The following is a 12464-nucleotide window of genomic DNA, read 5'->3' on the forward strand; positions in this document are numbered from 1 at the left end:
GTCATCTGTGTTCTTACTTTTAGATTTCTTGTCTTTCTTCTCTGATACTATTCAAATGCATGGCAAAATAAAATCAACATAATTTACAAAATCATGTAAGTAAAATAAATTGGGCAGAAACATTGTGAGAATCTTTGAAAGGGTCAGGGGTGTGTATGTTTAAACTTCAATTTGCTATTGAAGTTAGGAAGCATCTCAACTTTCTTAGGTTTAATTCCTAAGAAATAACAGAAAATAAGAAGCTATTAAATGTAAAAATGCTATGAAAATTAGGGCTCTGTAGTTGAAAAAAACTGCTTGCAATGGTTGTGTCAAACAGGTTAACTTTCTTCTAAAATATCTGGTCCCTTTAAAGAGATAATTTTAGGTCATTTACTACTTTTAATTTTTTAAATTAATTCCATATTGTAGCTGACTCCTTTCCTTGTTGGATGATGACCTTCCTGAAGGTATTTTCACAATTCAATAAACATTTTTCATTAACATTTTTAAAGTACTATGACAGATGGCATTTTTCTTGGAAGGATCAATAAATCGATGTATTTAACTATAAAAGAAAATAAACTTAAGGTAATTAGGATTTAATGCCAAACTTTGATATGCCAATTATCCAAAGTTCTACTGAAATTTTAGTATATATCCAAATAGTTGGCTTTATAAACACTGCCAAAGTTTTGCATATTTTCTGTCCATTGACAGTCCAGTTGGTAAAAGAAAATTAGGCCAAAAGGTTGCAGATGAAAATGCTTCTATAATATTAAGTGTTATTTTAGACAGTCCTTTAAAGTCTTCTACTTTGGGCCAGATATGGTGGCTTATGCCTGTAATTCCAGTACTTTGGGAGGCCGAGGTGAGAGGATTTCTTGAGGCCAGGAATTCAAGACCAGTCTACGTAACATAGTGTGACCCCATCTCTAATAATAATAATAATAATAACTTTTTAAATTTTTTAATAAGTAAATAAAATAAAATTTCTACATTGTATTATTTAAAATAATTTATTGAATATTGATGATATTACTAAATATGACCATAGGAAAATATAATAAAAAATAAAAAAGGTACATGATGGTAGGTGTTATTTTCCAAGTGGCAGATACGTCAAATTTAACATCCAAATGTGATAATAAATGAATTTCCTTTTTGGACTAATGAAACTTGTTATACTGAAACTCTTCTTGTTAACCTTTCTTTTGCAAAACTCAATGATTTCCGAATTACCAGTTTAGACCCTTTTGAGGGGCACAAAATTTCTCTTTCAGAAACCAAGGGTTTTTAGTGAGGGATCTCAACTTTTAGCAATATTTTAGGAGAGCTAGAAATTTCAGTTTCTGGAGATTTTGCCTCTATCACTACCAGATTTTGAAAGGAAGACAAAATAAAAAGCAACTGTACATTCACATAACATGAGGTTTCCTCATGATTAGGAAAGACAAGTTTGAAGTTGATGGACTCTAGGATAGAAAGGTGCTAGGGGGCAGTAGGCTACTTATAATTAAAAATTTAGTTCCTCAGTCATAATAACCATATTTCAGGTGTTCAGTTTGCAATGCTAAAAGCACCAATATAATCAGAAAAGCTGTGAATCCTATGACAATATCTAAATCACTTGCTGGATATACACAGTGGGGCAAAAAAAGTATATAATTTGACAAAGGTAATACAATTATTATTTAATTTAAATTAAACTGCTTGAACCTTAACAGTTACTACTAGAGCTTAGAACATTGATGACTTTAAAATCAGGAAAATCTGTGAAGTTATAAACTCAGTTTGTGTTTAGTGTACAAGATGACACAATGAGAACTCACTTTATATTATAACAATGAAGTATTAAAGACTGAAATCTTTAGCTTTCTTTTTAATTGCTGAAGGATTAAAGACAATCATTTTTTATTAATGAAATAATTTATACATATTAGTTACAAGCCAAAGAAGTGTATTTTGTAAAAACATATAAGGAAAATGTGCCATCTACTTTTATAAGACATTTAAATAAGATAAAAATAAATATTTATAAATATTTTTATATTAAATATTTAAATAAATGTTAAAATTACTACCGCATTCTCATCATTCATCTATCACCTCTTACTTTATAATTGATTTGTCTTATTAATATCTCCTTCTAATTTAATTACCTAATCTTGCTGCAATTTCTTCATCTTGGCTGTTCTAGATTCTGGTATGATATCACTTCCTTTCACTTTAGACTTTTTTTTCTCTTTCTTCTGCCTGCTGCTGATGCTGGTGGTCTGGCATGTTCCAAAGACAACTTTTGCATGCGTGGCCTGTCTAACTTTTATCCTGATTTAACGAAACGGATCCGTACTTCCTATCAGAGTAAGTTATATAAAGGTTAGGCAAATAGCCTTTTTAAGACATAATGCTTGAGTTAAATCCATACATCAGTGCTCAGTAATGTGTTTCTTAAAACACATTCAGCATGCATGCAAATTTTTGTTTTGTTATGGTGTGCAACCTGATAATTTTAATAAACATTATTATAGAAATATTTCAATCCATTTTTGTCCTGTACCCATTCAATCATACCCATTGTTTCAGTGTTTATTTCCAACCATGCAGACCATGTCCTACTATTCCAAGAGTCACTGTCTTTTATTTTGAGGAGGAAGAGCTATGATGCCCTGTAAATAATAAAACTTATTACTGACATGCCAGTATCAGTAATAAGTTAATGCTTTCTTATTTTGGCAACCTTATGCTTTGGCCATTTTATAATACTATTCTAACCAGGGTCACAATATTTGCTTCTTTTAAATAATTATATTCCTTGAAGATAACTAAGTATTCCTGATTTCTGATGATTTTTATTAAAATATACAAACACATATTTCTATGGTGATTTAAGGCACTCAGACATTATAAAGTAGGATAATTAAGGTAAAAAGTAAACGAATAAATAAGATCAACATTTACCATTGTATCAAACACAGATCCGAAGATGTCTAGAGTAAGCAATTATAAAAACTGGTATAGAAAGGATGAAGAGTGAGAGTGTGTGTTACTGGAGGTACAGATGAGACTAGTGATTTTATGGGTAAATATTTATTGACATAAAAAATGTTTATCATATGTTAATATATTCTGTTAAAAAGCAGGTTGTTTAACAATATATACAAAATGGCCTTATAGTTGTATAACATATACATTATACATTATATACACACGCTCACACATATATGTTGTTTGTAACCTGAATTCCTTCAGACCTCACCAGTTCATAGATACTAATGGAATCTTATCAGTAATAAAACCTAAAACTTTACTGGTTTATGCCCTTAGCTTACATAAGTCAGTCTCTGTGAAATCCTTAAAATGTTCCTGGGAATGCCTAGAAGTTGAGTAATTTTTGCTCATAAATATTCTCTAGTTTTCTACTCTAGCAGAGCACCCCCTTTTAGGAATCCTTCCCACTCTCTCTGTTCCTGTTGCTGTGTGCAAGAATATTGGTATCTATGTTGGCTTCTGCTGCTCCTAAAACAGAAGCTTATTTGATACTATGATAACTGTGATATTTCTTGACATCTGAAAATTTTATGAAATTTCAGTTTCTGTAATAAAGTTTTATTGGAACATAGTCCCAATCATTCATTATATATTGTCCTTAAATGCTTTCACACTACAATGGCAGAGTTGAGTAGCTGCAACAGAAACTATATGCCCACAAGGCCTAAAATGTTTACTATCCTGTTCTTTACATTAAAAGTTTGCTGATTCCTGCTCTGTGCCATTTTTTCATACCCATCCTCTGCACCACATAAAGGATTTCAGCCAAAACCTTTCTGTAAATAGTCTCAGGGTAGTTTAATACACATATTCAGACTTCAGAATCCCAGTTTAGCCTTCTGAAGGTAGGATCTCCTACATTTGTGTGTGTGTGTGTGTGTGTGTGTGTGTGTGTGTGTAGACAGAAAAGTTTCTGGAACATGGCTTTGTGGATTTTACAGACTTCTTTTGGCTTTACAGTATACTCTGATTTTTCTGTAATAAACTTGTAATTATTTTATGCTAAAAAGCTAAATTGGAGACTGAAGGTCAGGAGCAGAAACGGGCTCTTAGTTCATCAGGATCCTATAATATCAGCCATGATGTAAAGTTTTTAAAAGTTCTGAGAAATCTCAATAATATATTTTCTTATATTCCTTATATTTCCTTCAGAATTTTTTTTCAGCCCATCATTCAGGATCCTCTAAAGTATAATTTCTATCAACATCCTCAAATGGATTTTCTACTATTCTCCTCTTAAGCCAAATTTTTGTATCTTACTACCATTATGTTTTACTCATATTATCCACTCTCTGGAAATGCCCTGCTAAAAGTTTACTTTCTATAGTAAGCCTTTCCTACCACCATCAGAGCCCTGTTGTGCCAATTCCTTTATTTAAATGCTTCCAGTGTCCAGGTTTGTACACAGTACAGGCTTGCCTGAACCATTTAGTTGACATTTAGCCTAGATTCATTTGTATGGCTACTTACTTTTATACTTTTGTTCTGCCTTTCCAAATGCATGACAAGAATCTCAAGACCATATCTAAAATTCTTTATATTCCCTGCATCTAGCACAAGTCACAAGATCTCTACGTAAATGATGATGTCAGTAGGATAGAGCATGGCAGCAGACTTTATTCTCTCACATGAACTGCCAGAAAACTTTTCAAATCTGACAAATGAGAGAAGAACTAGGTAACGGGCTCACCAGAATTTTGCAAAAGTAATCATAGTTTCTAACTAGAGACCTAACGTTTTAAGTCAGAAGTAAAATCAAGTCTGTTGAAGGACTTAAAGAAATCCCCGTGTCTCTACCAGTGGGCCCCACAAGGGCTCAGACAAGCTCTAGGATTTCAAATCAGATTTCCTAAAAGTCTTCTCTGAATGATTGATATTGTATATTATGAAAAGGGATTGATTCTTTAACCACTCAAAGGCATATCCTACAATTGCTTTTCTAAATACATTTAATGAAAATTTGACTTGAAGTTTAACTATTGGATAATATAATCTGATTATATTTCTATAGTCTCACTTTATTATAGTAGACACTGCTCAGCCTTTTCATTAATTGTTTCCTAACTTTCAGAAAAGCATATACGCATTGTTCATATTTGGGGTAATAGAACCCAGTTCCATTGATTATCTATTCTACTCTGCTAGTCAGTTTGACTCAGTGTTATATTATCTACTAGTGATTATAACCCTTTGAGGCAGATTGATATATATTAGTATATTTCTCTACACATGAGAAAATTGAAGTTGAAAAAAATGAAATTAGTCTCTCAAAGCCACACAGAATAAGTGGGACCCAAACTTATGCCTATCTGACACTAAAATTACTCGATAGGCTTTTCACTGTATAATCTTGGATCTCTAAGTGTCTTTTTTAAAGTTTCAGGAACATTGGAAACCAAGTCCGTTATTTTATAATCAGAAAACACCTCAGTTTTTGCACACTCAATGAAATTATATCAATGACTCTTTTACTGGTCACCTTATTCCATAGGTTAGGCTCCAAACAGCTGACCTCCCCAAATTTTTAAATTACCAAGCAGCAAAACTTTCACATCATAGAATAATAAAATTTTGTAGTTGAAAGAAAACTTTCGTGTTCTACAGATTATGATTTTTAGAAGCAGAAAAACGCTTTGAAAAGAACAGCAGACATCTTATCAGAAGATTTACATTATTTTACCTTTTCCATTTATTAGCTACTTCATACATTTATAATCTTAAGGCATTTAATCACTCTGAGTTTCTTTCTTCTAATATATAAAGTAAAAATTGCAATTTTTACCTCCCTTAGAGAGTTGTAGAACTTTTCTGGGTTAATGTTAATAAAAGTGATTCTATAAATGTTAGTTATTATAATTATTATAAAAGATGAACCAACCCACACCACAGAGAGGTTAAATAACTTCCAGAATCATAAGAAATCTATGGAATACGTAGAACTAAAACTCAGGCTGCTGCCTCATTGCCTAGCAACAGTTCTACTTATGATAATCACATAAATTTTGCTATTTAAAAACTGATATTATGCCATTTGAATCAAGGGAAGTTTGAAAAGTAGGCTTAATGTAGAGAATTGTCTACATTGCTTGTGCATCAATTTCTAGTTATGCAACAAGGGATCCTTTGGAGAGTCCCAGGCCTATTATCCCTTTCTTTTCAAAGGGTAGGGGTATGATAACAGATCCTAAAAACACCTGAAACATAAAGAAGAAATAAAAGAAAAGGGGATGATAAGAGAACTATCCAAGAAAGGCAAATAAGTATTTTAAAACGAACAGAAAGTCAGGAATGGAGAAGTAAACAAAAAATTAAAGAAGAAATGCTTTAAGAAACAAAAATCAGCAAAAATTATGGTAAACAATAAATGGGGAAAACATTCATTCAAATAATATTTTACTGAGCATCTCTTGTGTCAAACATTTTTCTAGGCATTAAGTACATAGTGATGAGTGAAACAATTATGGTCTTTTCCTTTCATTTATAACAGGTAATATACAGATAAATAAAGTCATAGATAATTGAAGAAAGGTGGCAATGCAATAATAGGGAAAAATGAGATAAGGTGGACCTATTTTTGAAAGTGTTGTCAGGGAATGGCCTATCCAACATGGAAACATTTAAGTGAAGTTTTGCAAGATAAATAGTCAAAGCTTTAGATTCTCACTACCAACCAAGATAGAAAGATAGAGTAACAAGTACCAGATTTAACCTCCTGCCTGAAAACCCCACACCCATTCCCCCAAAATAGACAAAATAAATGAAAACAATGGTTTTTAAGACACGGGGTATCAAACAATGAAAAAATAATGATGGGACAGATGGGAAACCTAACAATCACACGCATTTACTATGGCAAGATAATTTCTAGACTGTAGCAAAGGGAGGGGAAGCCCAGGAGGAAACCACTGAGCTTTTTAGGCTGGGAGATGAAGATGAGAAACCAGAGAAACCAAAGCATCTACAGCTCACAAAAGAATTTCAGAGATCTACAGTGTTTCCTCCTAGAGCAAAGTGCTGATCAACGTATACATATGATGCAGCTATCCAGGAACAGGTAAAGAGTCATCTGAAAGGATTAAAGGAAACAGTGCCCAACACTCAAATAAAGGAAATAGTGCCATTTCCACTACCCCAACTAGAAATAGTTCATAACTCACATCCACTTCTATTTAACATTGTACTGGAAATTTTAGACAATGTTGTCAAGCAAGAATAAGAAATAAAAGTTATCTAGATTGGAAAGGAAGAAGAAGGTAAATAGTCTTTATTCACAGAACACATGATTGTCTATGAAGAAAACTTAATGAAATCTGCCAAAAACAGCTACTAGAACTAAAAATGTGAGTTTAACAATGTGCAGGATATAAGGTTAATATACAAAATTCCATTGTATTTCTATATGCATACAACAATCTGAAATTGAAATTTAAAATTACCATTTACAATATCATCAAAAATAAGAAGTACTTAGCCATAAATGAGACAACAGATACGAAAGACCCACACATTGATGGGCTGGGCGCGGTGGCTCATGCCTGTAATCCCAGCACTTTGGGAGGCTGAGGTGGGTGGATCACGAGGTCAGGGGTTCGAGACCAGCCTGACCAACATGGTGAAACCCCGTCTCCACTAAAAATACAAAAATTAGCTGGGCGTGGTGGCGGTCTCCTGTAATTCCAGATACTCAGGAGGCTGAGGCAGGAGAATTGCTTGAACCCGGGAGGCAGAGGTTGCAGTGAGCCGAGATCGCGCCACTGCACTCCAGCCTGAGTGACAGAGCGACACTCCATCTCAAAAAAAAAAAAGAAAGACCCACACATGGAAAACCAGAAAACATTGCTAAGAAAAGTTAAGAAGACTTAAATAAATAGTTACACCAAGTTTATGTCTTACAAAACTCAATTTTATTAAGATGGCAGTTCATTCCAAATCGATTTGTAGTTTCAATGCTAGATCCCAATAAAAATACAGCAGATGTTCTTGTAGGAACTGACAAACTGATTCTAAAGTTCATACGGAAATTCAAATGATTTAGAGTAGCCAAAACAGCTTTTAAAAAGAAGAATCTGTTCTTGCATTAGTTAGCTTAGAATAATGGCCTCCAGCTCTATTCATGTTGCTGCAAATGACATGATTTCATTCTTTTTTATGACTGTGTAGTGTTCCATGGTGTACATGTATGACATTTTCTTAATCCAGTCTACTGTTGATGGGCATTTAGATTGATTCCATGTTATTGCCATTGTGAATAGTGCTGCAGTAAACATACACATGCATGTGTTTTTATGGTAAACCACAAGTTATATTTCTTTGGGTATATACATAATAGTGGGATTGCTGGGTTGAGTGATAATTCTGTTTTAAGTTCTTTGAGAAATTGCCACACTGATTTCCACAATGGCTGAACTAATATACACTCTTACCAACAGTGTATAAGCATTCTCTTTTATCCACAGTCTCTCCAACATCTGTTATTTTTTGACTTTGTAATAATGGACATTCTGACTGGTGTGAGATGGTATCTCATTGTGGTTTTGATTTGCATTTTTCTAATGATTGGAGGTGTTGAGCATTTTTTCATATGCTTGTTGGCATCATGTATGTCTTCTTTAGAAAGGTGTCTATTTATGTCTTTTGCCTACTTTTTAATAAAATCATTTGTTTTTTTGTTACAAATTTGTTTACATTCCTTACAGATTCTGAGTATTAAACCTTTGTTGGATGCATAATTTGCAAATATTTTCTCCTATCCTGAAGGTTGTCGGTATACTCTGTTGATAGTTTTTATAGCTGTGCTCAAGCTATTTAGTTTGATTAGGTCCTATTTGTCAATTTTTGTTTTTGTTGTAATTGCTTTTGGCATCTTCATCATGAAATCTTTGTCAGGTCCTATGTCACATGGACAAAAAGAAGTGAACAACAGACACTGGGGCCTACTTGAGGGTGGAGTGTGAGAGCGGGGAGAGGATTTTAAAAATACCTACCAGGTACTATACTTATTACTGGGTGACTAAATAATCTGTACACCAAACTCCCACAACATGCAGTTCACCAGCCAAGTATCTGTTCCCCTTCAAGAGACTCCCCCAACACATAAGGACTCACATAAACTTAAGGTAAAGGAGTAGAAAAACATTCCATGCAAATGGACACCAAAAGTGAGCAGGAGTAGCTATTCTTATATCAGACAAAACAGACTTTAAAGAAACAATATTTAAGAAAGACATGAAGGGACATTGTTTAAAGAATGTCCCTTCTTGTTTAAAGAAGACAAGAAGGGACATTAAATATGATAAAAGGACTAGTCCAACGGGAAAATATAACAATTCTAGATTTATATGCATCTAACACAGGATCTCCCAAATTTATGAAACAATTACTACTAGACCTAAGAAATGAGATAAACAACAACACAATAATAGTGCAGTACTTCAGTACTCCACTGACAGCACTAGACAGGTCATTCAGACAGAAAGTCAACAAAGAAACAATGGACTTAAACTATACCCTAGAACAAATGGACTTAACAGATATTTACAGAACATTCTACCCAACAACTGCAGAATATACATTCTATTCATGAGCACATGGAACATTAACCAGGATAGACCATATGATAGGCCACAAAACAAGTCTCAATAAATTTTTAAAAGTCAAAATTATATCAAGTACTCTCTCAGACCACAGTGGAATAAAATTCACACAGTGGAATCAACTCCAAAAGGAACCCTCAAAACTATGCAAATACATAGAAATTAAATAATCTGCCCCTGAATGATAGTTGGGTCAACAATGAAATCAAGATGGAAATTTAAAAATTCTTTGAACTGAGTGGTAATAGTGGCACAACCTATCAAAACCTCTGGGATACAGCAAAAGCAGTGCTAAGAGGAGAGTTCATAGCATTAAATGCCTGCATCAAAAAGTCTGAAAGAGCACAAATAGACAATCTAAGGTCACACCTCAAGGAACTAGAGAAACAAGAGCAAACCCAAACCCAGCAGAAAAAAAGAAAGAACAAAGATCAGAGCAGAACTAAATGAAATTGAAACAAACAAAAAATACAAAAGATAAATGAACCAAAATGTGGTTCTTTGAAAAGATTAACAAAATTGACAGAACATTAATGATATTAACCAGGAAAAGAAGAGAGAAGATCCAAATAAACTCGATTAGAAACAAATGGGAAATATTACAACCAATACAACAGAAATACAAAAGGTCATTCAAGACTACTATCATCACCTTTATGCACACAAACTAGAAAACCTAGAGAAGACGGATAAATTCCTGGAAATATACAACCCTCCTGGATTAAACCAGGAAGAAATAGAAACTCTGAACCAACCAATAACAAGCAGTGAGATTAAAATGGTAATTTTAAAAACTGCTAACAAAAAAAAGTCCAGGACCAGATGGATTCACAGCTGAATTCTATCAGACATTCAAAAAAGAATCGGTACCAATCCTATTGAAACTATTCCAAAAGATAGAGAAAGAGGGAATCCTCCCCCAAATCATTCTGTGAAGCCAGTATCACCCTAATATCAAAACCAAGAAGGGACATAACAAAAAAGAAGACTACAGACTGTTATCCCTGGTGAACGTACGTGCAAATATCCTCAACAAAATACTAGCTAACCAAATCTAACAGCATATCAAGAAGATAATCTACCACAATCAAGTGGGTTTCATACCAGGGATGCAGGGATGGTTTAACATACACAAGTCAATAAATGTGATACATCACGAAACAAAATTTAAAATCGTATGATCATCTCAATAGATGCAGAAAAAGCATTTGATAAAATTCATCATCTCTTTATGATTAAAACCCTCGGCAAAATCAGCATAGAAGGAAAACAACTAAGGGTAATAAAAGCCATCTATGACAGATTTACAGCCAACATTTTACGGAATGGGGGAAAGCTGAAAACATTCCTTCTGAGAATTAGAAAAAAACAAAGATGCCCACTTTCACCACTTCTAGTCAACATAGTACTGGAAGTCCTAGCCAGAGCAACCAGACAAGAGAAATAAATAAAGGGCATATGAATCAGTAAAGAGGAAATCCAACTGTCACTATTTGCCAATGATAAGATTGTATGCCTAGAATACCCTAAAGACACATCCAAAAAGCACATGGATCTGAAAAGTGAATTTAGTAAAGTTTCAGGATACAAAATCAATGTACACAAATCAATAGCACTGCTATATACCAATAGTGACCAAGCTGAGAATCAAATTAAGAACTCAACCCCTTTTACAACAGCTGTAAAAAAAATAAAATAAAATACTTAGAAATTTACCTAAGGAGGTGAACGATCTCTACAAGGAAAACTACAAAACACTGCTGAAATAAATAATGGACAACACAAACAAATGGAAATACATGCCATGCTCATGGATGGGTAGACTCAATATTGTGAAAATGACCATGCTATCAAAAGCAATTACAAATTCAATGGAATTTCCATCAAAATACCATCATTATTCTTCACAAAACTAGAAAAAACAATCCTAAAATTCATTCACACAGTACCAAAAAAGCCCACATTGTCAAAGCAAGACTAAGCAAAAAGAAAAAATCTGGAGGCATCACGTTACTTGACTTCAAACTACACTACAAGGCTATCGTTACCAAAACTTCATGGTACTGACATAAAGATAGGCACATAGACCACTGGAACAAAACAGAGAGCCCAGAAATAAAGCCAAATACTTGCAGCCAACTCATCAACAAAGCGAACAATAATATAAAGTGGGGAAAGGACACACTATTCAATAAATGATCCTGGCATAATTGGCAAGCCACATGTAGAAAAATGAAACTGGATCATCATCTCTACCCTTGTACAAAAATCAACTCACGATGAATCAAAGACTTAAATCTAAGACCTGAAACCATAGAAATTCTGAAGATAACATTGGAAAAACCTTTCTAGACATTGGCTTAAACATAGACTTTATGACCAAGAACCCAAAAGCAAATGCAGCAAAAACAAAGATAAATAGATGGGACTTAATTAAATTAAAAACTTCCTCACAGCAAAATAAATAGTCAGTAAGACAACCCACAGAGTGGGAGAAAATTTTCACAAACTATGCATCTGACAAGGACTAATATCTAGAATCTATAGGAACTCAAATCAGCCAGAAAAAAAATCAAATAATCCCATTAAAAAGTGAGTTAAAGACATGAATAGACAATTCTCAAAGGAAGATATACAAATGGCCAACAAACACGTAAAAATGCTTATCACTAATTATCAGGGAAATGCAAATCAAAACCACAATGCAATACCATCTTTCTCCTGCAAGAATGGCCGTAATTTAAAAATCAAAAATAATACATGTTAGCATGGATATAGTGAAAAGAGAACCCTTTTACACTGCTGGTAGGAATGTAAACTACTACAACTACTATGGAAAAC

At 33.6% G+C, this 12464-nt stretch overlaps 1 protein-coding gene across 8 annotated transcripts in view; it reads left to right on the forward strand.

Annotated features, from left to right (window-relative positions):
* STXBP5L (syntaxin binding protein 5L) overlaps window positions 1-12464 on the forward strand; it is a 507233-nt gene that overhangs the window by 369622 nt on the left and 125147 nt on the right. For 5 of the 8 annotated variants that reach the window (XM_008950467.3, XM_003825168.4, XM_034957167.3 and 2 more), the window contains one exon: window positions 2272-2343. The exons of the other annotated variants lie outside the window; for them this stretch is intronic. In XM_008950467.3, coding sequence (XP_008948715.1) covers window positions 2272-2343 — 72 coding nt within the window. The remainder of the gene's footprint in view (window positions 1-2271; window positions 2344-12464) is intronic. 8 annotated transcript variants of the gene reach the window in all.

This window comes from Pan paniscus, chromosome 2, assembly GCF_029289425.2.
Source record: "Pan paniscus chromosome 2, NHGRI_mPanPan1-v2.0_pri, whole genome shotgun sequence".
NCBI lineage: Eukaryota > Metazoa > Chordata > Mammalia > Primates > Hominidae > Pan > Pan paniscus.